Raw genomic sequence first — 26,442 nt, 5'->3', positions numbered from 1 at the left:
TACCTACATATTATAAATATATTACGTAGTTCTAATAGCGGGTGCTTGCTTCTCGGTGTGCGTCTAAATTGAAGGAAAAATATGGCCGTTAAGGCCTTTGAACAAGCCGGGATGGATTTACCGAGACCAACTCGAGGTGTAGGAGCTTAAATAACTCTCGTAAATAAAGAAACTATAACAAAATGGCGGCGTCATTAGTGATAATAAAAAGGATTAAATTGACAGCCAGTGAGGTTATACAAGCGTTCTCAACAAGCTGCCGCTACGGAGACGCTACGCTGAAAATGGCGGCCGTTACATAAGCAGAAGTAGGTAGGAGTATATCAGCCATTTTCATATACATAGTTTGTCTATTTACCGACTTTTGCCGCTACGGAGATATGCCATCGAGGTTCACAAAAATTTTATTTATGTTTTTTTTCTTTCTACAGGTCTAGTCCCCGAGTCCAAAGTGCTGGAGTGTTACTACGGCGGGTCGGAGGCGGGCGACGCGGACGAGGCGGGCTCCGCGCTCGCCGCCGCCGGCCCAGCGCCCGTGCAGAAGCGGACCAGGTATGTGCCACCCTGTATAGTCTAATGTCACAGGGTGCTCGAGTGTTACTACGGCGGGTCGGAGGCGGGCGACGCGGACGAGGCGGGCTCCGCGCTCGCCGTCGCCGGCCCAGCGCCCGTGCAGAAGAGGACCAGGTATTTACTGAGCGTTGCTACTTACTACTACTCATTCTACTTACCAACCAGAGAAATATCCTTAAATTACAAGCAAAAACAACATCCATCACTTCGGAGTCACCACTTTTGTGACATTTGCTGATGTCTCGTACTACGTAGCCACATGGTCACTCTGGTGTATCATAGACCTCCACCATGTATTCATGCAGGTCTAGGCTCACAGCCGAAAGTGTTATAATGTTAGTACGGTGAGTCGAACTGTAAAGTATGTTTATCCAACTCTGCCATGAGCAGATAATAAATGTCACAATATAATAATGTGTTCATTGATTGCTCTCATAATACTGGTTTACATTTTGAGTCACGTATTCACACTCACTCAGCAATTTTTTTGCAACAATTTCCTCTCCATCACCAGATTCTCCGTGTCCCACGACGAGGTGTCCCTCGGCAACACGTCGGACAACCTCGAAGCAGTCTCGGAGGCGGCCTCCAACCACTCCTGCACCAGCAGTCTCGAGCTGGAGCCTGAGGACCAGAACGACAACCTGAGCGATATGGTACACTATCTGTTCCCGCGAGCTACGCTTCGCCTTTGAAAGTTTACCCGTGGCAATTTTATTCTAGAAAGATAAACTGTCCGGTCACCTTATTTTTGTAGCTCAGTAACCCTTGCACCAGCTGTTTAATTGTTTATGTATATCTAGAGACAGAGAAGGATAACCTGCGATGCGAGCGATGAAGCAAGACAACTTATCTGGCTGCCTAAGATATAGCACCAGACAGTAACCTTCAGCAATAAAGCCACACGTCTCTCTGTCACTACTAAATCCGGCACCTATTTGTTCTAATACCTCATAATGTGATACAAATATATTTTTCTTGACGCATCAATCAAGTAGTATTTCATAAATATCTCTTCACAGGTGTCAGCAAACGTGAGTGGCCGCGGCAGCCCCAACATCTCGGGGCGGGAGACTCCGTCATCACAAGTGACTGACGGGGACGCGGCCGGCGAGGGGCCGCCTAGACGGTAAGCGAGCAGTTCTAGATATAGAAGTATACAGGGAGGAGTTTTATCAGTGAGCTTCCCGAAGACAGGTGTTTTTGGGGTTTGAAAGTTGGTCTCATAGTGAAAGTGGTTCCTATGGGCTTGCCTTCTAGAAGTTCTGTAACGAATGACGTTGGATATATCTAACCTGTGCCATTTTAACAAAAAAAATGTTATAATTTTATTTGACATTTGCAACGGTGTATTTTAACTCAGATAAAATCATTTCCTTTCAGGCTACCACAAAATGTCCCAGTGAACCAAGCGAACAGCCAGCAAGCGAAGTTACTGAAGCAAACAAGAAACGATATTGAAGACAAATTCTGCAAGTTCGAGATCAAGGTAATAACTTCAATAGTTATCTATCGATAGGTACTGTTCCAAAGAAAATCGCGCCATATACTATTGATCCGTCTTCGTTTCCTTGAATACATATATATGAACTATGAAAAACATAGTCAAAAGTTCTCTGCCTATCGCAAAACGATGAATTTAGTACGCTTCCTTATCCTTTACATCTGTTTTTCCATTGCAGAAGCTTCTAGAAGGCGACGAGACGATCAGCATAATGTCGGACACGTGGAGCACGGACGTGCTCGCGTCCGACTCGGAGACCATCGGCGACTCCTGCGACCAGGCCAACCACAACCAGGGTAAATTAGATAGATATATGTATAGAGTTCTCGTTATTTGTACACCAAAAAAATTTAAAAATGTTAAGTTAACTGGGTAAAACAACTTAACTAGGGTAGAAAAGGCGGTCTTATCACATAAAGCGATCTCTGCCAGACCAATTATTATTTACTATACGACGCCGACGCTGAGGTCTCGCCTGTGGAACATCTGCGAGTGGGAGTAACAAGGGTAAAATATGATACGACGTCGCATCGCCTTTTACAGTGCTAAAATATGTGCACTAACGCCGCCATATTGTAATACACCATATTGATCCAAGCGCTAAAGTATCCATTATCGACTTTCAAAAACAATTCGGAAAATAAGTCTGCAACAGTCCTCAAAATCCATAATACCAATCCCTTTTTTGTTTCGTGAATTATACAACCTTCAATATAGATTATATATGTATACCTACAATAAGTTATATATCTCTTCTTATAGTGCCTCTCCATCATTGAAGGTTGGCAGTCAGCTCTTTGCAGCGCTCTCTATTCCTGGCTGTTTTAAATAATTCTTCCACGGTTTTTACACCGGTCCACTCTTTGATGTTGCACAGCCACGTCAATTTTCTCCTTCCAGGCCTTCTCTTTCCTTCCACTTTGCCCATTATTATGGTATGTAGCAGCTGGTATCGCTTATTACGCAAAATATTGTCCTAAGTAGGCTACTTTGCGCTGCTTAATGGTACGCACGAGTTCCACTTGCTTATGCATTCGTTTCAGAACTTCGACATTGGTCACTTTATCGGTCCAACTGATTCGAAGCATGCGTCGGTAACACCACATCTCGAAAGCTTCAAGTTTTTTCTTGAAGTTTTCCTTTATGGTCCATGACTCGCACCCATAAAGGACGATGGGCCACACGTAGCACTTCAGAATCTTGGTACGGAGTTTTATAGAAAGTTGTCGACAACACAGAACTTTTTTCATATTCATGAATGACGCTCGGGCAATTTCGATACGCACTCGTATTTCAGTATCACTCCCCCATGAGTCCGTCAGCCATGACCCAAGATACTTGTATTTGTCGACTGTTTCAATGATGTTCGCTCCTATGCGTAAGTCTGTCGTCGTTTTGGGCTCATTCGCGACTACCATAAACTTCGTCTTGGACACATTCATGTTCAACCCAACTCTTCTGCTGCACTCGTAAACTCTGTCTACAATCTGTTGGAGACCTTCTTGGGTGGATGCTAATAGGACAGTGTCGTCCGCGTAACGCAGGTTGTTGACCACGCGCCCGTTGACGACGACTCCTGCTTCCACGTCTTCCAGTGCTTCTCGTATGATTGTTTCGGAGTATAGATTGAAGAGCAACGGGGACAAGATGCATCCTTGACGGACACCTCGTTGAATACCAACGGCACCTGTTTCCTCTCCATCCACCAATACCGTTGCTGATTGCCTCCAGTATAGGTTGCTGATGATGCGTATGTCTTTGCTGTCTAGGCCGATAGCTACGAGTTGTTTAATAAGTGCCTCGTGTTGTACACGGTCGAAAGCTTTCTCGTAGTCTATAAAGCAAAGAAACACAGTTTGCTGCATTTCCCTACACTTTTGAACTAGCACGTTGAGTGCGAATTGAGCCTCTCTCGTACCCATGCCAGCGCGGAAACCAAACTGACTTTCCTCGAGCTGATCTTCGCATTTAGTTCTGATGCGATTGTGTATAATGCTTAAAAACACTTTTAACACTTGGCTCATGAGGCTTATGGTACGGAAATCTTGGCATTTCTTTGCGCCCTGTTTCTTAGGTAGAGTGATGAAGGTAGATTTCAACCAGTCTTCAGGTATATCGCCAGAGTCGTACACGTAGTTGTAGAGATCTACAAGAGCAGCTATGTTATCTGATTCTAGTAGTTTCAGGATTTCTATATTAACTTTATCTGGACCAACTGCCTTTCCCGATTTGGCTTTATGCAAGGCGCTGAGCACTTCCGACTTTAGAATACTAGGACCTTCAGCAACACCTAAGTCTTGAGTGCAGCTTCGGGTATCGTCGCTGAACAGCTCTTTTATGTACAGTGCCCATTGTTGTTTCTTAACTTGCACGTCCAGTATAATTTTGCCACTACCATCGGCCAGGAAAGATTGCTGGCGCTTTTTGTGAATGCCGGCCATATTCTTTATCTCCTTGTGGAGATTAAATGAGTCATGCTTCGCTAACAAGGACTCCACATGTTCGCATCGTTCTTCGTACCATTTCGATCTAGCATTACGACATTTACGGCGAATTTCTTTTTGTAGACTTCTGTACCTATCTTCGTCTGAATTTTTGTAGAGTCGGCGTTTCTGAATCAATTCTAGAATGTCTTCAGTCATCCACACCTGCTTCTGTGCTTCCTTTGATGGCCGTAAAATAGTAGCATTAATATCTGAGACCAAACACTTCATGCTGGACCAAATATTTTTCCCTTGCGTAGCTGTTACGTCTCTTTTATATTCAGCTGCCCAAGCATTGATCCTAGAGTGCACTTTCGGCCTAATATCTGGTTGGGATAGTTTTTTAATATCAACACCGGCGCTGTTATTTTTTTTTCTATGGTATTTTAGTCTACATGCCATATCTACGACTACAGGATTGTGGTCTGACCCTATATCTGCACCTGGATAGGTTTTGGCGCTAGATATACAGTTCTTGAACCTACTGTTAACCATCACAAAGTCAATTTGGTTTCTAACTATGTTCTCATCTGTATGTGCTGGTGACGTCCACGTATACAGTCGTCTCATTGGCATCTTGAACATTGTGTTTGCGATGATTAGTTCCTTTTCTTGGCAAAACTGTACCAAAAGATCTCCCCTGTCGTTCCTGGCTCCGAGACCCCATTTTCCAACAACGCCTGGTACCTCTCCTTGCCCGATCTTCGCATTGAGATCTCCCATTACGATATTGATATCCTCTTTCTTGGTTAGCTGGTAAAGTTCGTCTACTTCTTTGTAGAAATCCTCCACTTCAGATATCGGCTTGTCTGCGGTTGGTGCATAAACCTGAATGATATTCATCTTACGAGGTTTAGTGTCAAGTTGAATCATCATGGTGCGATTCGAAAGTGGTATAACGTTAATGACTGCTGAATTTATATGGTTATTGATGATAATAGCCACACCGTAAGTTTCAGAGGACGCATCGTTTCCAGAGTAATACAGCGTCTTATCCTTATGTATTCTTAATTTACCAGTCCCAGTCATTTTAACTTCACTCAATCCCAATATCTCAATCCCTAAACGATCCATCTCCATAGCTAGATTAAACACTTTCTCTTCCCTTCTCAGGCCTCTTACATTCCAAGTTGCCGTTCTAAATTTATGTTTCTGTTTCCTCCCGGAGATTCTTAGCACCCCTGTTCCATTTAAGGAACGCCGGGAACTCGGGGCCGTAATTTTTGGGCTTTCTTCCATAATTGCTGTGGTCGAGCTGACCAACAAGGGAGTTCTAATGACAGTAGTTTATATATCTCTACCAGGTACCAACACCAACAATGCAAACGCCCCGGACGTGTCCGAGACCGCCAGCGAGTCCGCGTGGAGCATCGACGTGCTCGCGTCTGATAGCGATCGGAATACTGAGGTTAGTAGATACATACTTCATACATACTACAGCGCGAGTCTTAATGAAGTGCCAAATCCCTTTTCTGCTGAAACTTGGCTGATATAAAGGCAGATGCCAATGAGCTCCACAACTACAAGAGTTACTTATTGCTTGTTCTCCTTCTATCACGCCTTATCTTTGAGGATCTTTTAATCCAATAAGAGATCATCACCCAAAACTGGTCCATTGCTGCAAAGAAAAACGCCACATCACTCTTACCCTATCACCACAACCGACTACCTAAAGCTACACACACAAATAATGTTATCCATCCACAGGTGGACACAGACGACTGCGTGTCCGTGGCGGCACGCTCCGACACGTCGTGGCCGCGGCGCCCTTCAGCTCATGAAGACAGCGTGCCTCGCGCCGCCGCCGCGCGCGGCAGCCCTAGGCATGCTGCTATGCCTCACAGGTATTGTGGAGTGAAAGGAGTGAGGTGGAGACGTGTAGTTGTTGGTATTATTAGGCTGATTATAATCTTGTTATACATAGGGATTGTTATAGTAGGTGACCCCAACGTGATAAATCTTGAATTCAATTTCATGGGTAGGAATTTGTTCGGTTACAAAAGCTGACGCCATCAAAAGTAAGTGTAGTAATGTTCCTGATATTTGCCGAATCCCCCCTCTCCCCAAATAAAGCCTAAATGAGATTCAACTAGACCTCTCCCCCGTTACGTCACACTTGATTTATATGCCAAAAACCAGATCTAGATAATAGATCTGGTTTTTGGCATATAAATCAAGTGTGACGTACCGTAGTGATAGCATTATCCTCCGTATATTACGTTTTGATACGGACTATATTTATTTAAACTTTTATTTTTATTTTAAACACTATATACCCTATTTGTCACTGTTGTAAGACCATCCCGCCTTTTATTATGTTGTAATACTTAATATACCCCCCAGGACGGGCTACCTGAGCGCGACGGCGCAGCTGTCTCGAGGCGCAGAATTAGACCTGATGGCGCGCTCCCCCGGACACAACTACGCGCCTATTGAGAACCGGAAGAGCATACTGGTTAATGGGTATCCGGTGAGTCATTATTCATTATAGTAATATTTCTGCAAGTAATCAGTGGCATGCCTGTTTACTGGCTTTCATGATGCTTCCAAGCATACTTGGTAAGTTGGTATGAATTTGGACTATGCTACGATGTGCAAGTGTGTACACAACACAGTGCGAACAATAGCGAATAAACGCAGTAGAGTCCGCACTATCTCCGCACCATACAAATTCTTGTAAATTTTCAAAGCTCGAACGGTTACTTAACTTACACTTCGACAAGGAGGCCGCAAAGCGGATTCGACAGAGCTGCACTTGAGAAGCTTCGTTACATCGCATTCTTCTATATCTAGGTATAAGGGCTGTTTCAATAGTCAAATTAATGTTATCTGACGAATGAAATGGTTGCTGTCACTGTCTAATACAAACATTCAGACGCGACAGCATCATAATTATAGCCCAGATATCTTTTATCTGGCTATTGAAAAATCAGCCCTAAATCAGTTTAACCAAATCATACGAGGTTTTCCTCCACTGCTCATGAATTTATCTAATCTCGTTATATTTCCCCGTGTGTGCAGGTGATGACGTGCTACACGGCGTCGGCCCCCGAGAGCCCGAGCACGTCCGCGCCCGCGCCGCTCGCCGGGGACGTGTTCGACTACGGGCCACAGAACAAGTTAGTACATACTTCAGCTACATTCGTGAAGTAAATGATAAAAATATCTGGCATCTGCGGACCTTGAGCGCTTTCTTGATATACACTCACGGGCAATGAAAAAGTTCCATTGAGAAATTCACCAATTAATCCTAAATGGAAAAAACTTACTTAATGACGCTTTCTGCAATATTTAAGTATATTTAAATGTGCATCAGAATATTAGCAAATATAAGCGTAAACATTTTGTTCAAATTTCTTATAAAATGTTTTAAAAAATTGGGTCCATTTTTGTTGTCTGCATTTTGTAAGTGGAACTGTTTCTTTGCACGTCAGTGTAAAAATCGAATAGCGATTGATAGCATAGCTATTATATATTGATATGCGTAACAATTGCGTCGCGTGGTTTTGACACATTCCCCAGTACGTCACCCTGAACTGAAAAGGGACCTACGTTCTAAATTCTGGTCAAAAATTCTAGCCAAATTACGTGGTAGCCAACCATTGGAAATTCCCGTATGGAATCTACAGTGTAGAGTCTACATGGACCTTTTTTTGTTATTTACCTTAGGTATAAGTTATGGGATACAAAACAGAAACCTGCTATTCAACTTCCGTGTTATGTAAAGCTCTAACAATAACAACGGCTCACTTCTAGCGACGACGTCGACGGCGAAAACGCAGCGACCGAATCAACAGTCGACGGCGGCAACAACAGCGACGCAACCTCACAGTGGGTCGACGACAGCTTCCCCCCGCGCGCCGCGTCCCCCCGCGACTTCCCCTCCACCTCCAAGATGTACGAGCAGCCCGACGACCGGTCGTGCGATCAGTCGTGTGACCAGTCTAGAGGGTCGAGCGAGAGCGAGTTCAATGCGATGTCTGTGTCGCAGTATGATAGGTGAGCTTTTGTGTAGATTCATCGTGTGATTGCTGATATATGATATAGAAAGCTAGTTTTTACACTGTGCAATAAGTCGCCAACTAACAGTACACGACCGCCGCATTGCGGCAGCGCTATATGATTTCGTGTTTACCTTTGAGTGTAAATAACTCTCTAGACCCTATAGTATACATTACTAAAACTTATTTAACGTCTCGTTTATACAGACCATAAACTACCAACCTACTCTAACGCGCCGCAACCCAAAAATACCAAAACATCTAGCCCTCAATAACCCCCCATAAATTAACCCAAAGCCACTACCCCCCATTTCCTTCCAGACGCTTTGACTCCGGCATAGATACGGACCGCCCGGACGAACGCTCCGCCCTGGCCGACCTGGTGACGCGGATGTCTTCAGCCTCCATCACCTCCAACCTGGTCAATAATCTGACTGCGAGAATTGTCAAGTCGGAGATACGGACCAGCATCGTTAGCATCAGCAGGTATGATCCACTTGTCCTAACTTGGCACAAAAGGTAAACAATCTCTGTGTGTCTTTTTAATCAAAATATTAATAAAGTAAACTATAGCTAAAATAAATGGTTTAATTAGGAAATTAATCATTTTTGCTAGTAAATATTTTGTTTTATGTTATGGTTTATTTTAAAACTTAGTTTTAAATAAATTTAAATAAAAATACACACAAAGATTGTTTACCTTTTGTGCCTAGTAAGAATAAATGCAGATGTACATAAAATAAATGGCAATATTTGTACGCGAAAATAAATTCTACTTCCCTACACATTGTTGCTTAGCACACAAAAAAGACACAAAAATAGATTGTCTTGTCTTACCCCACAATAAATAAAAAAAACTTAAATGAAATAAAACATTAATAAAACTTAATTTCCAATTGTAATATCATTATTACCACTTTTACGCAAATCAAATAATTAATTTTTACTCTACTTGAAGCTCGTCGCGAGTAGAAAAGCGCCAGACCGACATGTCGCTAAGCAACCTGTCGGTGAACAGCGTGGAGACGGGCTCGGACAAGAGTTCCTCTCAGGACGTGAATAGTGAACAGGTGACGGAGAGACGCGTGTCGCCGCCGCCGCTGAAGGCGTCCACTGGGGCCATACCGAAGAGTATTAGCTTTGATGCGACGGCTGAGAAGAATCAGAGGTGAGTTTCTATATCTACTATCCTTGGGCTTCTACTAGTATGTAGATGTACGAGTCCGAACCCGAAAGAGGAAAGAGTTGATTGTTAGTTTGTTTGTCTACGGAGCTATGTTTCACTATTATATTATTGCTGATGCTGACTTGCTGAGTGTTCTAGCGTAGTTTTTACCCCAAAAAATCCAAGGAAAAAAAACCGGCCAAGTGCGAGTCGGGCTCGCGCACAAAGGGTTCCGTAGCAGCAAAATTACAGTTAAATCAACCTATCTCAAAAACTATAAGAGATACTTTGATCAAACCAAAAATCGTTGAAAGAGTTAATTAGCATGCATCACCTCTATTTTTTTTAGAATTTTATACCCCGTAGTTATAAAAATAGAGGGGGGGACATACTTTTTACGACTTTGAGAGCTGATATCTCAAAAACCGTTCACTTTAAGAAAAATGTTTTTTAGAAAACTTTATATCATTTTAAAAGACCTTTCCATTGATACCCCACACGGGTATGTACATCAAAAAAAAAAATTTCATCCCTCAGTTACATGTATGGGGGGCCCCACCCCCAATTCTTTTTTTTACTATTTAGTGTCATATTTTTGTAGCGGTTCATACAACACATATTCCCATCAAATTTCATCACTGTAGTACTTATAGTTTCCGAGTAAATCGGCTGTGACAGACGGACAGACGGACAGACGGACAGACGGACATGACGAAACTATAAGGGTTCCGTTTTTGCCATTTTGGCTACGGAACCCTAAAAATGGTCCACAGTATTCTATTCTAAACGGTCAGTCCAATAATATTGACTCCAAAGTGGCATCCACTCAGCATCTACAAATACCTAATAAGCCCACTTTTACAATAAGACTTATATTATAGTACGGCAGTTACTACAAAGAAATCCTTTATTCATCAGGCGGCGTATAATGGGCGAGGAGGGCCTGGCGGGCAACCTGGACGAGCTGAAGAACAACGTGAAGCGCTCCGGCGGGAACATCCTGCACAAGATCAAGATGTTCCGACAGAAGGGACGCTCTATCAACAGTAGTAGCGGTAAGAGAAACGTTTTGTGTATATCATGTATGACAGTTACACTAAAAATCGTCTACCTAACTAAATAGACCTAAATGCCAGATGGCAAAAAGACAGAAATGTACTAGCTGCTACAGGATTTGGTGTAATAGTAGGTACATTTTTAATTCACTAAAACAATTTAATTCAGCCATTTAATGGCTCGGCCCGAAAATTCGCTAAGCTCCAATTTCTCCATAGTCGGTTAGATCGTAACCAGGATTAATTGGTTGACTTTTGACACAGTCATCATCAATAATTTAATATGGAGAAGACGTATAATTCATGAACCTTTCCCTGGTTACGATCTAACCGACGAAATTGGAGCTTAGTCTAGTTACTTCGCACAGCTGTAATACCCGCAAATCTAAATCCGCAGATATCACACTCCCGTTCCCGTCGCCGCCGGCGCCGGGCGGGGAGAGCTCCGACGACATCCTGGCCAAGTACCGGCGCGCGGGGCCCGAGCGAGCGCGTCGCCCCTCGCGCCCCGACCCTGAGCCCGCCGACCTGGAGAGGTCAGTGAATCCATGTCTGCAGATATCACACTCGTGCTGAGTTGCTGATCACACGCTGCCATGTACCGCCGCCCCGACCCCGAGCCCGCCGACCTGGAGAGGTAGTTGAATCCATGTCTATACTGCTATCATTCTCACTTGGCACAAAATGGTAACAATCTCTGTGTGTCTTTTTATTTACATTTATTTAAAACATGACATAACAACCAATGTAATACTTAGTAGCAAAAAATATAAATTTCGTAATTAAACCATTTATTTTAGCTGTAGTTTACTTGTTTAATAATATTTTGATTAAAAAGACACACAAAGATTGTTTATCTTTTGTGCCAAGTAAGGGCAAACAGACTATAGAGATATCACACTCGTGCTGATCACACGCTGCCAAGTGCCGCCCCTCGCGCCCCGACCCCGCCGACCTGGAGAGGTCAGTGAATCCATGTCTGCAGATATCACACTCGTGCTGAGTTGCTGATCACACGCTGCCATGTACCGCCGCCCCGACCCCGAGCCCGCCGACCTGGAGAGGTACTTGAATCCATGTCTATACTGCATTTATTGATACTTAGCACTATGTAAACAATCTTTGTGTGTCTTTTTCTTTGAATTTATTTAAAAACCAGGTTCTAAAGTATAACATAACAAGCAATGAAATTACTTACTAGCAAAAATGATTATAGAGCTTCCACTATGTTATTGTATTTTTGACGTTTCCTTATGTCTGGTAAGTAAAGTTGGTTTTCCTCTGCAGTCGTCAAATATGTATGGGATTTCGAATGTCTAAAAACCAATAATATATAATGTACAGAGTATATAGTTTCGTTATTAAACCATTTATTTTAGCTGTAGTTACTTGTTTAACAATATTTTGATTAAAAGGACATACAAAGATAGTTTATCTTTTGTGCCAAGTAAGGACAAATAGATTATACAGATATCACACTCGTGCTGACCACACGCTCCAAGTACCGCCGCCCCTCGCGCCCACACCGCGAGCCCGCCGACCTAGAGAGGTAGTTGAATCCATGTCTACAGATATCACACTCGTGCTGCCCACATGCTGCCAAGTACCGGAGTGTGGGGCCGGCGCGCGCCGGCCGCCTCTTGAATCTATGTCTACAGATATCACATTCGATCCCGCCGTCACTTAAGTCGTCTCAATATAATATAGGCCCGCTATATTGTTTTTGTTGAAGATGTAATCTTATGGCACCCCAGAGGTGCAGAAGGTCTCCACTGACGTCCGCCACTTCCGCATATCTTCGGCTGTACATCGCATATCGCAGCTCGGTTTCAACTTTTTCGCCACGAAGCGTGGCCGAACGTCAAAAGCAATATTTGCGGCATTCAAAGCTCCTCTACGGATGCAATCTAAACTCTAACTTTTTGGACTATAACAACTTTCTTATCTATCAACCGTTACGATACGACGGTTCACGGGCATGTTCTTAACAACTTTTACCCCAAATGTACACCAATCTTAACATAACCCCATATTTCCCCTCACAGACTGGAGGGCGTGGTGGACCTGAACGACCCTGAAGTCTTCAACAGCATGAAGCGGCGCCTGCGCCTCGTCATGTCCAACCCGGAGCTGCATCCCGTGGACCACGCGCCCAGCGTGAGTAGTAATAGCTGTTGATGTCTGTCGAAGAACCGATTGTCGACGCGGTAGATTAATAGTGGAGAGCACTAAGAGGGAATCTTGTTACTAACAATCGACACACTAACAAGTTGTTAGTGTGTCGGGAAAAACATTAGAGGTGGACTTGGCTTTATCGTGGTGTTGAAATTATTAGAGTTCATGCCCACTCGACGGTTTTGGACGGCCTTGAGTTTTTACCGGTCAGTCGCTGACTGCCCACAGGGTGCGCCAGCCTTATAGGGTACAGTTGATACCTCACTTGGAGAGACACCTTTCGTGCACCTAGCTTATAAATGTGCATGTGCATTACGTCGGCTGTATAAGGTACAGTTGCTATATTCACTTGGAGACTTACTAGGGAATATAAAATGTAGATCATAATTGAAAACACAATAACAGTACTGAAACGCGCTAAACAACGACCTATTCACCCCACAGCGCACCTCCCGCACCTCACTAACCCAGTGGGTGAGAGCCGCCGCCGTCTCCGCGACCACCGTGACCGCCGGCGCACACGCCACGGAGCTAGCGCGAGCGCTCGCCGGCGCCACGGCCACCGCCGGCGGCGATACGGCCGCCGCCCGCCTCGCCGCCGCGCTTAGAGCTGATCTAGCGGCGAGACGGCCCTATGCGAACTATTTGAATAGTTGTAGAGCTGGGTTGACGCATACGCTGCATACTTTGAACAGGTTTGTGAAGTGAAAACTTTTTTAGGTATTCTATTTGCTCTGACGCATGTATGTTGCCAAACGATGTTAGACCAGAAGAATAAAGCCTCCAAATACGGATTCAAAAACCCGTTAAATATTTTTTTGTGATTCTCAGTGCACACTGATGTAGAAGCCATCATATTGGATATACTATAATACTAAAGAACACATAGAATACTAAGTTAATTTCGTACAACCCCGTCATATTGGCATCTGCCGATAAGAACCAGGGTGGTCCCTCGAGCTATATCACATTCCACGGGGAAAGACATCTGACACAAACAAAAACTACCCATATTCGAATGTAATAAGGGTTTTGACAGATGACTTCCCCGTGGAATGTGATATAGATAACATCATCTCTTTCTTGTCGGCCAAATTAACACTTAAAATATACCTTACTAATTTCTATTACCCGCAGCCAAATCAGCACAGTCCGTTCAGAGTGGTCGTGGTGCGTGCGTTGCGCGGCCGCGGCGCGGGTCGTGGAGCAGCTGGACCGCGGGGGCTCCCTGCGCCGCCTGGCCCGCACCCACCACCACAACACGCAGCGGCCTAGCCTCAGTGAGTATACCTAGCTCGGGATGCAAGACAAGACGAAACGGAGGGTTCTAGAGGCCGCGCGATATGAGTGGGCGCGTCTTGAGGATTTCTGCATCATCTACCACTGCTGGACATAGCTCTCTTTCAAGGACTGGCAGAAAACCCAGCCTTCACATTTACTCGCCCAACCACTACGGCTGCGCAAACGAGCCTCCTCTAGTTTTATGTCACCAGCGACTGCCGCTAATTTGACTGACGGTACCTTAGGCTAAGGTACCGTAAGATGGTGTTAGCACAGTGTGTTACGCCGACGACACACTGGTAGTTGCTAACGGGGCCTCCTTCGAGGAGGCTATACCAAGGGCGGAAGATGCTGTGGCCAGAGTGATTGGCAAGATCCACCAGCTGGGTCTCAAAACAGCGCCTCACAAGACCGAGGCGTTGTGGTTCCACAAACTGCCTAGGAGCAGGGAACCACCTGACCTAGCGGTGCAAGTTGGTGATGCTCGTATCGCCATAGGACGGCATATGCGCTACCTCGGCCTAGTCCTGGATAGTCGCTGGTCATTCGAGGAACACTTCAAAAGGTTAGCCCCCCGGATACAAAAAGTAGCTGGTGCTTTGCATGGGCTGCTTCCGAATCTGGGGGGTCCTCGCGAAGGAGTCCGCCGCCTCTATTCGGGAGTCGTGCGATCCATGGCCCTCTACGGAGCACCTGTCTGGTCGAAGAGACTGACGGGTGTCCGACGCAACCGAGCACTGCTCAACAGCGTCCAACGTAAGATGGCCATCCGCGTTGTTCGCGGATATCGCACGATATCGTACGATGCGGCGACTTTGTTGGGTCGCTTTCCGCCACTCGACATCTTGGCGGAAATGGACGCTCGAGTGTACCAGCGACTGCACAATGTGGAAGTTGCCGATGCGGAGCCGGCATCAGCCGTCCGGCGATACGAGCACCAGGTCGCTCTGGAGCACTGGCGGGAGCGGTTGGAGGAGCCGAGAAGTTGTCGCCAGCGAGCTGTCGCAGCCGTACTTCCGTGCTTCGACGCATGGATGCAACGACCGGGCAACCTCACGTATCGTCTGACGCAGGTGCTGACCGGGCACGGTTGCTTCGGTGAGTACCTGCACCGGATAGGGCGTGAGGTTGCACCGTCGTGTCACCACTGTGAAGGCAGCCTGGACTCCGCGCAGCACACACTTGCAGTGTGCCCAGCGTGGGAGTCCGAAAGGCAGATCCTGGCTAACAGGATCGGGCCGGATCTGTCACTGCCCTCAGTGGTGGCAGCCATGACTCGAGGCAAGGAGTGTTGGAAGGCCGTGGTCTCGTTCTGTGAGACCGTCATGGTCCAGAAAGAGGCCGCAGAGCGAGATCGGGAGAGGGCCGATCCAGCTCGGAGGCGACGGCGAAGGGCTCAGGCCAGATGAGCCCGTCGCGTCCCTGTAGCCCGGGAGTAAGAATAAGGCTACGGTATCTCCTGCCCGTCGTAGAAGGCGACCAAAAGGAGGTTAGGGGCTGTGGGCGGTGAGGACGGGGGTCTGAGCCGCCGCATAATAGCGGCCCCGGGAAGAGCGGCTGTGCATGTGGCCATGTACAGCCGCGCAGGCTGCGAAGGAGTGGGGAGACCTTGAGTCTCCCGGAGAAGAGCTGCGGCACAGTGCGAGGTGACTCCGGTGCGTTCCCTTGGTTTTAGTGGGTAAAAATCCCACATATCCCGCCTTCCTCCCCCGAGGTCGGCGGGAATCTTTCTGAAGATTTCCCCCTCGTAAAAAAAAAAAAAAAAAAAAAAAAAGGTACCGTAAGGTAAGGTCCTTAGCCTACCTATAGTTATTATGTCTGTCACAGACAGATAAAAAGAAAAACCGGTCGTCATTTCAGCGGTAGAACGCCCCATAACTCAACACTTACTAATTAATTTACACTACTCTTCCGATGATTTTACCTGTAATTTTAACTCCCTACAGGTGGCGAGCTGATGGATGAGAAGGCGGCGCGATTGACAGCCAACATAAAGGCCATCACCGCAGAAATCAAGGCTGACCCCTCGTGGGAGGGTGAGTACAACTTTGCTATACATGATGTTTGATCAGACAATAATCGCTTAATGCTACAGCAGGTACGGTGGCCTGCGCCTAAAAGTATACAGGCGGAGTTTTTAAAATAGCGATCTCAAGCTCACATGCTGCTCAAGCACATCCACATAAACACCACTGCTATACACATCACACACAACACGTCCCCGGATTTATAACAGATGTAGCTGGTCCCTTCATCATCAGGGATCAGTATTTTAAAAACTCCGCCTGTATACTTTTAGGTGCAGGCCGTGCAGGCCACCGTACACGAGCCTAGAAGCAACACCAACCCTCTATACTGGGCAATGGCCTTCCAACCGTTACCGGCAACAAGTTTAAGAGCCTCGGTATTGGGGGCATACTATGTTTTCCTGTTCGTTTTGACGTATTCTTCACTAAAACTCATCGACTGCTGATAAAGTGGAAAAGCTTGCTCGATTTCAAAATATTTTGACGTGACGTGTGAACACGTGAGCTTATTCCCTGATATAGTACGAATTAAAAAAAATAAAATAAATAAAATAAATAAATAGTCATTTATTTCAGGTAATGCAGTACCCATATTGTCTTAAAACTAGCTACAATAAAAAATTTAAAATCTAAGGGTGGGTTGCATCAACATCCCGGTTATCGTAATAGTTAAGGTTAAACTTAGCAATGACAGAGTCGTTACAGTTAACATTTTACTGCAACGCGTTGCACCATCAAATCGTCGGTCATTGTTAATGTTATTAGGGTTGCTAATCGTTTGAGACATAATTATCCCCAAAGTTATTGTGGGAAACGTTTTTATGTAGGGCAATACCAAATCTAGCTGTCGGACTGAAGCCGTCACAGAGTACATTGTAGCCGTCATTCTCTGTCAAAGCACTCAAAGTCAACATGTCATAGGACCTAAGTCTGTTATTCCTCCAAATATTGACCAAAGGATTATCATCAATAAAACCCGCGACAAAGTAGACTCATGTTTATTATTAATTAATTCTTAACAAGTTGAAACGAGCAGGTAAACGCAGCGTGGGACGCCCTCCTGCACGCTGGACTGATGGTGGTTGGATGAGGAAGGCCGAGGACCGAGTGTTGTGGCGCTCCTTGGGAGAGGCCTATGTCCAGCAGTGGATGATTATTGGCTGATGATGATGATGATGATGATGAAGTTGAAATTAAACAAAATTAAAACTAACGATGTAATCTATTGAAATATTTTATTTTTATTAACATTCCTGTTAACTGCATAGACAGGTTCCTCTTCATCAGATGATGAATCATTATAAAAAAAACCTAGCTGGTGGTACAGGGTCTCTCATTTTGTTTCATAATATGTATATGTATTATGCAGCTATGGCGTAGCCACTATAATGGGCTGCACTCTTCTTAGTTCTGTCCTTATTTTCATTGATAAATTGCTGTATTTGAGTGATTGCAAAATTTCTGAAAACAAGGTTATTAAATTAAAGAGTTACGTAGGTTACTTTGATATTAGATTGCTGCGCTGGACCGGCAGCCGGCCGGTAGCTGGTAGTGGCTGGATAAGGAAGGCCGAGGGCACAGTATTGTTTCGCTCCTTGGTAGAGCCCATGGCTAGAAATGGACACTTATTTGGTGGGGAAGATGATCATTACACCTACAACATAATAATAGGTGCATTGGTACTTACTTCGTCGTTGGAGGCAGTAAGAAAGGTTCTAGTTTTAAAGCCAACACACGAGCCACATTTTTGAGACCTGGAACCTATCCAAGAACGAGTTCTCATCCCAAGTTGCGAATCTATCAATTCTCTGAAAGTACACCTTTCTCTTAATATTTCGTAAGTTCCGTACTTACTCCACCTCAATCTCAATTTCTAAGCAACTTGTTTCAAGCTCTATTTCACGTAGAAGCGACATGATAAGAATTATTTAATATTAATATTTGTACGTAATACTGTTACTTTGAGGTTATACAATGCGTTTGACAGCTGCCTGACTTTAACAAAAGCAGTAACCGGCCAACATTGGGTGGTTATGGTTATCGTTAAAGTTATGACGTCATTTTAACCATAGTTGAATGGTGCAACCAATTTTTCGCTTAACCGATGCTTTGACAGACGATGTGACGTTTGTAATAGTTAAAGTTAAATGGTGCAACGCACCCTAAGTCTAAGGTCTTTTGCAAATAACCAATATAATGTATAGGGTTATACTAGTCACTTGCAAAAGACAGTCATTTACGATTCGCGTCCTGATGAACAGATATCCAATGCTTGTAAAAAGGATTGGTGATGTCTTGCGATACAACATTCAAGATTGCATTTCCGGAGCTGCTCAGCCCCGACCAGAAAGAAGCGATACGTGACCTGAGGACGGCAAAAAAGTCGGGCACCCCCGCCTCCGCGAACATGCTCGACGCGCTACAGAAGCGTGGCAGCCGCATGAGCGTGCGGTATGCATCATTATACTGCACCCTCATGGTGCTCATCGCCCTTCTGGTGTACTTGATCCACAGATGGCAGGTGTACATATTTTGGCAGTATGCTTTAAAAAGAGTGATTTTGACATCACTGCTGCATCTGTGGAATCTACGCGCGAGCATGTTGCATCTGATCGAGAGCGCCCGCCTCTCCCGCTCGATGTCACACTCGTCTCTCAGGTCCTCCGTCAAAATATGGCCAAGGTACTTGAACCGCTGCACAACCCGAACTGGTGCACCATTTAGAACCACCTCAGGGATCCTCTCCGGACCCCTGCCAGCCCTAAACACCAACATCTCCGTCTTCAATACGTTATACTTCAGCCCGTGAGCATTGGCATAATGCTCACAGACTGAAAGTAGCTTCTGGAGACCGTTGATCGAGGGGCTGAGGAGCACCATGTCATCCGCATAACTAAGGTTGTTCATACAAACTCCCCCGACATGACAACCGACCTTGGTGCTCCTCAGACCCACGATAAGCTCATTGACGTACAGGTTGAAGAGGTCCGGAGAGGTGAGCCCACCTTGACGCACCCCGCAGTCTAACCTATACTCGTTAGATGTCGAGTCGCCCCACCTTACACAATTGGTTTGGTTTCCGTACCAGAATCTCAAGAGACCCACAATTTCTTTAGGAGTATCTGAGCGCAGCAATTTGTTCCAAAGAATATTATAATTCACCAGATCAAATGCCTTGCTCAGATCCAGGAAACAGGCATACACTGAGGTTGAACGCTTGACGTAATAGTTTACGGCATGCTTCAGACTCAGTATAGCCGAGTCTGTTGACAGACCGGGACGGAAACCAAACTGAGCGTCATCGATGTCAAGCTTACCTACCAGTTCAGGTTGTAACAGCCGCTCAAGCACCTTCCCAATGATAGTACCCAGGGAGATAGGGCGATAGTTGCCAGCAGATCCCAGGTCACCTGTCTTATTCTTCGCCACCGGCACGACCACAGTTTTCATGAGTGCGCCGGGCAGGTAACAAAACCTAACGCACATGTTGAACAGGCTGCACAACTTGGCGTAAACCTTGTCGCCCGCACACAGCAGATGCTCCACGCTCAGCCCGTCCAGGCCCGGCGCCTTGCCGCGCTTCATGCCGCGCACGGCGCGCGCCACGTCCCGCGCGCTGAACTGCAGCTGCACCTGCTCGGGGGCGGGCGGCGGCGGCGGCGGGGCGGCGTGAGCGCCTTCCACATGCAAGGGCGTTACCTTGAATCTGCCGGCAAACATATCGGCGATCTCCCTGGGATCCTGTAACCCTTCTACCGAGACAGGAAGTCCTTGTTTAAAATTTAGTTTGCGTGTTGAGTTCCAAAATTTTACAAAGTTTTTGTTCTTTCTGTGCATAGCAATGATATTAACTTTAATAGATTCTTCATTCTTTTGACACCATTTTAGTTTATTTTTGAATGATTGTCGACTATTTTTCATATTTTCATACATTTTACCAGACTTTGGTTTGCCGGCGACTAGCCAGCACCGGAAATGCAATCTCGCCAGTTGATGGGCGTCTTTCACATGAAAGTTCCACCCTAAAACTTTTCTTCGTTTTCTACTCGGTTCATCAGGACGCGATCTCGAACTAACAATAGCGGCATTCTGAAATATATTTACAATTTGTGTATATAAATCATCAATCAATAAATTAAAATGTTCTGTCAGATTCATGCAACAACCTTTCATACAATCCACGCAGCTCACACTATCTTTCACACTGTCCAATTTATCATTACAGTAATTAAAATACATATCACATTGACTACTATCTCTATCACCCCATATAATACGCTGACGCTGAGGTATCACCGTGGCTTGACTAGAGAACTTTTGGGGAACAGACTCTGAGAATTGCCCATGACTGTGTTGCTAATGTATTATGTACTATGTACTTATTATTTTAGCGATACCTTATTGACGCTCTTGAGAACAACCTGTTGTGTTATTGTTTGTTTTGTATTTTTTTGATGTGTCTGTGTGTCGAATAAATGTTTCTTTATCTTTACACAAAATAAAAACATTCTCAGGAGCATCCCCCGCCATGCTGGAGATGGTGGAGATCACGGTGGAGCGCGCGGCCTTCGCGCGCCTCTACCTGCACGTGCTGTTCCCCAACGGCGACGGCGACATCGCGCGCGACCAGTGAGTTATTTACTTTGTAATATTAACAGCTTCATTGCCGAGGAATCGGACACAATTGAAAGTGCATAAGGAACCACGCTTCGGCGTTCCAGTTGTCAAGGTAGACTTCTAACAGCTGCTCCGGCGTCATTATCGCAGCAACCTATCTGCATACCAAGCACGAATCGGATGACGCGACTACCAGATGTGTCTTCCACCCTGTGCACGGTATATATTATAGAAGTCGGAAGTTTACCTATCTGTATGCTTAAGATCAAGATTAACAACGGCACTTGCGATTAGAGCGAAATCATAAGCTACTATAAACTATAAAAACTTAGACAGTATTAAACAGATGTTTAGCGCTGTCAATCGACAAATAAATCTGCCATTTTTTTTTAATACTTGTTAATAGTATTTAAAGTTTTTTTGTGGTAATACAGGTGTGTTTACCTTTTTATTCTAATGAACACTATTCTCAGGTGACCACAATATTCTATTCCATTATCTCCCCAGGGTCCTATCGGAGCACATCCGCCGCCTCTCAGCCGGCGTGTCCTGCGCGGCGCTGGGCGTGCCCGCGCGGCACCTGTGGGCCGCCCCGTTCCGCTCCGCTCAGCTCGCGCTGTCCCATCTGCCGGTCTACACTACTCCTAGGGACAAGGTACGTGGTGGCTTGTGGGTGTTGGAGATAGAGTACTGTACAACCTGGGTAGTTGGCGACTAATGCTGATCTGTCTGGCAAATTCTTTCGATGATCAACGCAAAAATCAACGCTACATACCATAACCATAATAAATGTATAGTGATAAAATAAACAGTAGAATACATAATGCCATTTAACGCCTACATGGCGACCTTATCAACCAAATCTTATGGATGCTAGTATTAACAGGTTTTTACATATATTCACCATTCATAAGTATTAGCGTCTGAAGCTGAATTTTACTGAACAGTGATAAGAAGAATAAATACTGCATTTACACGCAGAGACAGCCGCCATTTTGTTCCACTTTTTTGTTTGTTACTTCTTCACGTCAAAACGGCTGAACCGATTGTAATAAAATTTAGTATGGAGTAAGCTGACTCCCTGGATTAACACACAGGCTACTTTTTATTGTATGTCTACATATATCTTTTTTTCGCGGAATTCCACGGAAAAAACTTTTTAAGGCGCGAAGCTCGCGGAACAGCAAGTAATATCTATTTACTTTCTTCCACAGTTGGCGTGCATATCCCGATGCGTGACGTGCATCATGGCGGCGCTGGGGCTGACGGAGGGCGCCGCGGCCGCCGCCGACGACCTCACGCCCGTGCTGGTGTTCGTCATCATCAAGGTGAGGCTGCCAGTGTGTCATGTTGCTACAGTGTGCACAGTGGCGTGTGTAGCGAGGTGCGTGACGACCTCACGCCCGTGCTGGTGTTCGTCATCATCAAGGTGAGGCTGCCAGTGTGTCATGTTGCTACAGTGTGCACAGTGGCGTGTGTAGCGAGGTGCGTGACGACCTCACGCCCGTGCTGGTGTTCGTCATCATCAAGGTGAGGCTGCCAGTGTGTCATGTTGCTACAGTGTGCACAGTGGCGTGTGTAGCGAGGTGCGTGACGACCTCACGCCCGTGCTGGTGTTCGTCATCATCAAGGTGAGGCTGCCAGTGTATCATGTTGCTACAGTGTGCACAGTGGCGTGTGTAGCGAGGTGCGTGACGACCTCACGCCCGTGCTGGTGTTCGTCATCATCAAGGTGAGGCTGCCAGTGTGTCATGTTGCTACAGTGTGCACAGTGGCGTGTGTAGCGAGGTGACGACCTCACGCCCGTGCTGGTGTTCGTCATCATCAAGGTGAGGCTGCCAGTGTGTCATGTTGCTACAGTGTGCACAGTGGCGTGTGTAGCGAGGTGCGTGACGACCTCACGCCCGTGCTGGTGTTCGTCATCATCAAGGTGAGGCTGCCAGTGTGTCATGTTGCTACAGTGTGCACAGTGGCGTGTGTAGCGAGGTGCGTGACGACCTCACGCCCGTGCTGGTGTTCGTCATCATCAAGGTGAGGCTGCCAGTGTGTCATGTTGCTACAGTGTGCACAGTGGCGTGTGTAGCGAGGTGCGTGACGACCTCACGCCCGTGCTGGTGTTCGTCATCATCAAGGTGAGGCTGCCAGTGTGTCATGTTGCTACAGTGTGCACAGTGGCGTGTGTAGCGAGGTGCGTGACGACCTCACGCCCGTGCTGGTGTTCGTCATCATCAAGGTGAGGCTGCCAGTGTGTCATGTTGCTACAGTGTGCACAGTGGCGTGTGTAGCGAGGTGCGTGACGACCTCACGCCCGTGCTGGTGTTCGTCATCATCAAGGTGAGGCTGCCAGTGTGTCATGTTGCTACAGTGTGCACAGTGGCGTGTGTAGCGAGGTGCGTGACGACCTCACGCCCGTGCTGGTGTTCGTCATCATCAAGGTGAGGCTGCCAGTGTGTCATGTTGCTACAGTGTGCACAGTGGCGTGTGTAGCGAGGTGCGTGACGACCTCACGCCCGTGCTGGTGTTCGTCATCATCAAGGTGAGGCTGCCAGTGTGTCATGTTGCTACAGTGTGCACAGTGGCGTGTGTAGCGAGGTGCGTGACGACCTCACGCCCGTGCTGGTGTTCGTCATCATCAAGGTGAGGCTGCCAGTGTATCATGTTGCTACAGTGTGCACAGTGGCGTGTGTAGCGAGGTGCGTGACGACCTCACGCCCGTGCTGGTGTTCGTCATCATCAAGGTGAGGCTGCCAGTGTGTCATGTTGCTACAGAGTGCACAGTGGCGTGTGTAGCGAGGTGCGTGACGACCTCACGCCCGTGCTGGTGTTCGTCATCATCAAGGTGAGGCTGTCGTTGTGTCGTGTGTATAACGTCATCTAAATAGTCACGAAGAAAAATATTACTTCGGTTCGGACTTGACTTAGTAAGCTTATGGAGACGAGATTATGGAGTACCGAAGTGTTGCTACTCCACCATTGAAAGGGAGCATCCTCCGACCAAGCCAAGTTTAGCTTGGTGGGCAACCTGCCGGACGGTTAAATGAAGGGATTTTATACTTATGTCAACCAGCTGTCCGGGATGTAGGACTTGTAACTTGCTTTCTCGCTTCCATGCCATGTGTCGGTAGCTTTCGTTATCTATTTGTCGGTTCTACATAATATAATTATATCTTGACGACATAGCTTGCTCGATCGACGATACATTTAACCACAAGATATTTTACCTCATCATTATTATAACAACACATCCCTTCCCACCAGGTGAACCCCCCCTCCCTGCTGTCCACCATCGAGCTGGTGCAAGCGCTCGGCGGCCCCGCCCTGGCCGGCGAGGCGCTCTGCTGGTGGACGCACTTCTGCGCCGCCGTCGCCTACATCAAGACCATGGACTACCCGCGCACCTAGCGCCGCCCGAACCACGCCGTATGTATAGTTTACTTAACAGATATGTAGTTCACCCCAGGGTAATAGTCTGATGAGTGATAAGTGACGTGAACATTAATTAGTCTACAGGGTGTTGCAAAAAGGGTACTAAGCCGACAAATACATGTGCAGCATGTATATCTAAGCCCGAAAATGAAATCAGAATTTCAAAATTCGCTGGCTTTCAAAATTGGTTGCACTTAGCTGTAAACTGTCTCAGACTTTACTCCGATATAGAAACCATAATGTAATAGTATTATAAGACATAATGGCTTGACCAAAGAGATCTACGGATGATAAAAATTGTGAATTGCCGATTCAGAAATTATTACAGACATTTTCACTTGTTCACTATGACTGTATAGGAAATTACCAATGCACAAAAGATACTTTTTTTTATCCACTTGGAGGTGTGAGGAGCAACAAGGACGGAATGTGTAAATACCGCGCGACGCCATTGTTGCGCGCTATTCCGCTCGGTCCCTATTGGTCTATTGCGCCACGGTTATAAACGGAATCCTCTCTTACTATTAGTTCATAAATTCAACATACATAACGCATCTTATTTTGTGCTTCTGTCTTGACCAATGTAAAATTGTTTATTACAGCGGTGTGCAGCGCGGTCGGGCGAGTCTCAACCCGTGGCTCGCTACACGCGCGCGCGCCCCCGGGCCCACTCCGTGTGAAGTACCCTGGCCGTTGCCATGGTAACCGGACAGGACGGACTTTAACATTCGTTACTAGCATAATAGTGGCTGAGCTGCATTATGTACGCAAATTGGTGTCACAAATGCTTTAGCATTAAACCCCACTATAGGTTTAGTGATGGAGTGTCAGGAAACGATACCAGTTTGTATTTCCACTTGCAGCTTATGATATACATAATATTGCATACCAATATGGTAAATAATATATTTTGGTAATTACTAACTACAGATAGTTGGCAAATGAAGTAGTTAAAAGAAGTTATAGGCAGTACTGTCAATTGTGCTTTTAAAATAGGAATTGAAATTGAAGCAACGAATCACGTAGAGCTGTCGCTGTCGGGCACAATCGCCAGTGGCGACATCTCTTACTCGTTTTCAAGCATTGTCTCACTCACACCCGTGGCTCTTATAGCCAAAGTGTGAGGGAGATGACAATGTATGGCCTTTTTCGCCGTGATATCCTCTCAGAACTGTAAAATTTTAACACGACGATATTAAAATTTAAATTTACATATTTATAAAAATATATAGGAGCGGTTTTTTGTGTAAATATTTTGGCTTGAAATTTATGTAATAGCCTCTTATATTTGTTGCTTGAAGAATCAGAACCATGCCCTATCTATAGGTAGGCGCATGTAAATGTAATACTTACATCATAATAATTAAATGTAGATAATTTAATATGTTTAAGGATCTGAATAAAGAAATTAAATCGAATGTAAAATGTTCCACCCAAAATTTTATCTTAGAATTAAAAAAAACATTACATTTTGGGTGCAACTGTATCTAAAGTGGTCTAGCCTTAGCTCCTCTGTGTGTGATTCTTAAGACATTATAATAACTAAAGTTGAACTTTTGTTTAAAGCCGATTTTGTCACATTATACACGACTGTGATCTAGGGTTGGGTACTATGTAGGAAATTAGGAACATGAGACTCGTAAATTAAGTAAAAAATATAATATGAAAGGATCCAAATGCCAGATATTTTTTGATAAATTGATATTCTATGGATATGAGTAAAGACCGGTGTATGTAAAATAAACGTGTAAAGAATCTATTAGAGCGGTACTTCTCATTATTGTATGTCGAATGTCTTGTTATATGTATATTTGTATAGCTGGATGGAATAGTTTGCTTGTTATTGATTTATTTCTACCACCTTTAATATTTTTTATCATTGCTTTTTAACTGAAATATTGATATTAACCCATTGTTTAATTTTACATAACTTTATTTAGCTAAGCAAATAACCAAATGAAACTATTTATCTTAGTTACTAGAAAATAAGCAAAAATGTGTATGTAGAGATTTCTGGTATATCTTCCACATTTAGAGTAAGCTTTAATAATAATATATTTATAAAGGTAGTAATTTACTTTATTTCCATTTGAATCCTACTACAACGTATGTATGTCATACGTGTACTGAAGGGC

The 26,442-nt window shown here is 45.3% G+C and overlaps 1 protein-coding gene across 1 annotated transcript in view; it reads left to right on the top strand.

The window, feature by feature from the left end:
• The window catches only part of LOC105397513 (GTPase-activating protein and VPS9 domain-containing protein 1), a 45,426-nt gene extending 19,046 nt beyond the window's left edge, over positions 1-26,380 (top strand). The window contains exons 11-33 of the mRNA XM_048625657.1: positions 432-552; positions 1,088-1,229; positions 1,596-1,702; positions 1,957-2,062; positions 2,256-2,373; positions 5,865-5,968; positions 6,268-6,404; positions 6,904-7,030; positions 7,582-7,679; positions 8,317-8,559; positions 8,883-9,047; positions 9,520-9,729; positions 10,645-10,781; positions 11,179-11,317; positions 12,827-12,938; positions 13,401-13,651; positions 14,094-14,236; positions 16,184-16,273; positions 20,779-20,893; positions 21,389-21,536; positions 22,096-22,209; positions 24,140-24,301; positions 24,910-26,380. Of these exons, the coding sequence (XP_048481614.1) occupies positions 432-552; positions 1,088-1,229; positions 1,596-1,702; positions 1,957-2,062; positions 2,256-2,373; positions 5,865-5,968; positions 6,268-6,404; positions 6,904-7,030; positions 7,582-7,679; positions 8,317-8,559; positions 8,883-9,047; positions 9,520-9,729; positions 10,645-10,781; positions 11,179-11,317; positions 12,827-12,938; positions 13,401-13,651; positions 14,094-14,236; positions 16,184-16,273; positions 20,779-20,893; positions 21,389-21,536; positions 22,096-22,209; positions 24,140-24,283 (3,071 nt within the window). The 3' untranslated portion in view covers positions 24,284-24,301; positions 24,910-26,380. The remainder of the gene's footprint in view (positions 1-431; positions 553-1,087; positions 1,230-1,595; positions 1,703-1,956; positions 2,063-2,255; positions 2,374-5,864; positions 5,969-6,267; positions 6,405-6,903; positions 7,031-7,581; positions 7,680-8,316; positions 8,560-8,882; positions 9,048-9,519; positions 9,730-10,644; positions 10,782-11,178; positions 11,318-12,826; positions 12,939-13,400; positions 13,652-14,093; positions 14,237-16,183; positions 16,274-20,778; positions 20,894-21,388; positions 21,537-22,095; positions 22,210-24,139; positions 24,302-24,909) is intronic.
• Positions 26,381-26,442: the final 62 nt, after the last annotated feature.

The sequence above is a fragment of the Plutella xylostella genome, chromosome 15 (assembly GCF_932276165.1).
Source record: "Plutella xylostella chromosome 15, ilPluXylo3.1, whole genome shotgun sequence".
NCBI classification, from domain to species: Eukaryota; Metazoa; Arthropoda; class Insecta; order Lepidoptera; family Plutellidae; genus Plutella; species Plutella xylostella.
This window is presented reverse-complemented; position numbering and strand designations above follow the sequence as displayed.